This window comes from Hakea prostrata, chromosome 1 (assembly GCF_041222555.1).
Source record: "Hakea prostrata isolate BN-2017 chromosome 1, UWA_Hpros_2, whole genome shotgun sequence".
Lineage (NCBI taxonomy): Eukaryota > Viridiplantae > Streptophyta > Magnoliopsida > Proteales > Proteaceae > Hakea > Hakea prostrata.
The window spans coordinates 36,347,040-36,349,053 of record NC_142600.1 but is presented as its reverse complement, the minus strand read 5'-3'; the positions used below and the strand labels follow the sequence as shown (position 1 = coordinate 36,349,053).

Genomic DNA, 2,014 nt, shown 5'->3' with positions numbered 1-2,014 from the left:
CAGAAAGTCATGGTTACCAGGTCAGCATCAGCAGCTGCGGCGGCTCAGCGAGAGAAGGGAACACTCCAGAAGATATCCCTGAAGGAAGTCGTGCTCGTGAAGTACATGAAGATGAAGGATTGGGTGGTAACGAACACTTGAACCCTCCAAATCCTCTCCAACAACAGTTGGATCAAATGCAACACCAATTTTTGGAGATGAATCAGACACTTCGTACGTTGGTCAGATAGGTGGTGGCTCCCCAAGCTCCTGACCATCAGGAAGGCCGAAGGCATGCGGGAGAAGCAGAGACGCTTCTACCACCGCTACGAGGGCATTCCCCACAAGGAGATAGGCAACCGGCAAGAGGCCAAAATTATGGTCCAAACTTGCGAGGGGATTCCCAAGAGCGATAAAGAGAGCGGAGAACTGGGGAACTACCTAGAAGGAACGATCGGCGTGAACGGCCACAAACGAGCCGAACCAGTTCAGTAACGAGATTGGGCAGAGGAGTATGCAGCCACTCACCAACCTCAAAACATTCAGGAAGAGAAAGCTATCGGACTTGTGGAGGATGTTTGGTCCACATCAGTCAAGAGCTTGTTGATATCAATCAGAGGTTGGGATTGCTTTCCCGAGGGAGGATGGCCGATGACATCTATACGGTCATCTAAAAGACCCCTTTCGTTGAGGCAATAGCTGGATTTGTGTTTCCTCACAATTTCCGGCTCCCAACTTTCTCTTCGTTCGACGGCTCAAGAGATCCCATCGCCCATATCAGTTATTACCAGCAGACTATGGAAGTAGCTGATAATTCTGATGAAATCCTTTGCAGGATGTTCGGTTCCTCTTTGACCGGAGCGGCACAGAAGTGGTTTTCAAATCTTCCTTCGAGAAGAATTGTCGGTTTCAAGGAATTGGTGCAGAAGTTTATCGGTAGTTTCCAGAGTGGAATCCAAATCAAAAAGACAGAGGAGACTTTGTTCACCATAAAGCAAGGGAAGAATGAGTTAATTCGGGAGTACCTGAAAAGATTCAACAAGGTTACTATGGAGATTGAAAATCTGGATGAGCAGGTAGCTAAAAGTGCTTTGTTCACTAGACTCACAAACCGGAGGCTCTTGGAATTATTACTTCAAGACATGCCAACAATCTATGCCGAATTGGTGCAAAGGTGTCAAAAGCAGGCGGAAGTGACGGAGATTCTAGATGCGCGTCAGGGAGAAACGAAGGCCTCCACCAACAAACAAAAGGCTCCTGAAAGAAGGCAGAAGCCTAGGCAGCCCAATCATGATCGAGCAAGAAAGCCCCGTTCAGCATGGAGGCAACGTTCTCCCAATCCAAGTGAGTATACCCCATTGAATACTCCTCGATCGGAGATTCTGAACATCATCAAAATGCAAGATATTTTGAAATGGCCACCAAAGGTCATATCCAAACTTGGAGAGCGTAACATGGAGAAGTATTGCCGTTTTCATAAAGATTATGGGCATTACACCAATGATTGCAGGCACCTGAAGGCCGACATTGAAAGATTGATAGCTCAGGGGCATCTCTACAGTTTCATTAAAGGGCGATAAACAGAAACAAGAGTCGCTGTCGAAAGGAGGGACTCTTCGGGAAGTCGAGAACGACGGGTCGAGGTTCCCAAATTGAAAAAGGGATAGGAAGTGATCAATGCTAGTCGATCTCCTATTCTAACTATATTCAGGGGTCCCGAGCCTGAGTCCCTTCGAAAGCTAAAGGCCAAATCTAAGTTCGTTGGAACTTGAGAGGCGTAGAAATGGGAAAGACCGAATTGTGAAAGTTCGATCACCTTCGATGATGAAGACAAAAGAGATATATGCACACCTCATGATGATGCCATATTAATCAAGGTGGAGATTGGACAACGGGAGGTGCATCGTGTACTGGTCGATACAGGCTCTTCCACAGATCTTTTGTCCTACGAAGCTTATTAGAAACTAATGGTCGAGAAGGACTTGATGGAGCCATCATCCACGCACTTTTATGGTTTTGCTGGGTCGTCGGCCAT

General features: G+C 47.0%; 1 protein-coding gene across 1 annotated transcript; it reads left to right on the top strand.

Annotated features, from left to right (window-relative positions):
- The first annotated feature begins 273 nt into the window (after positions 1-273).
- LOC149028875 (uncharacterized) lies at positions 274-1,559 on the top strand. Its single transcript, XM_089167729.1, has 2 exons — positions 274-470; positions 815-1,559. The coding sequence occupies exons 1-2, from the start codon at positions 274-276 to the stop codon at positions 1,557-1,559; spliced, it is 942 nt and encodes a 313-aa protein (XP_089023855.1).
- Positions 1,560-2,014: the final 455 nt, after the last annotated feature.

Coding starts and splice junctions, on each gene's coding strand:
- LOC149028875 (XM_089167729.1), top strand. CDS start 274: ATGCGGGAGAAGCAGAGACGCTTCTACCACCGCTACGAGGGCATTCCC. Junction 471..814: donor AAACGAGCCGAACCAGTTCA/GTAACGAGATTG, acceptor AATCCTTTGCAG/GATGTTCGGTTCCTCTTTGA.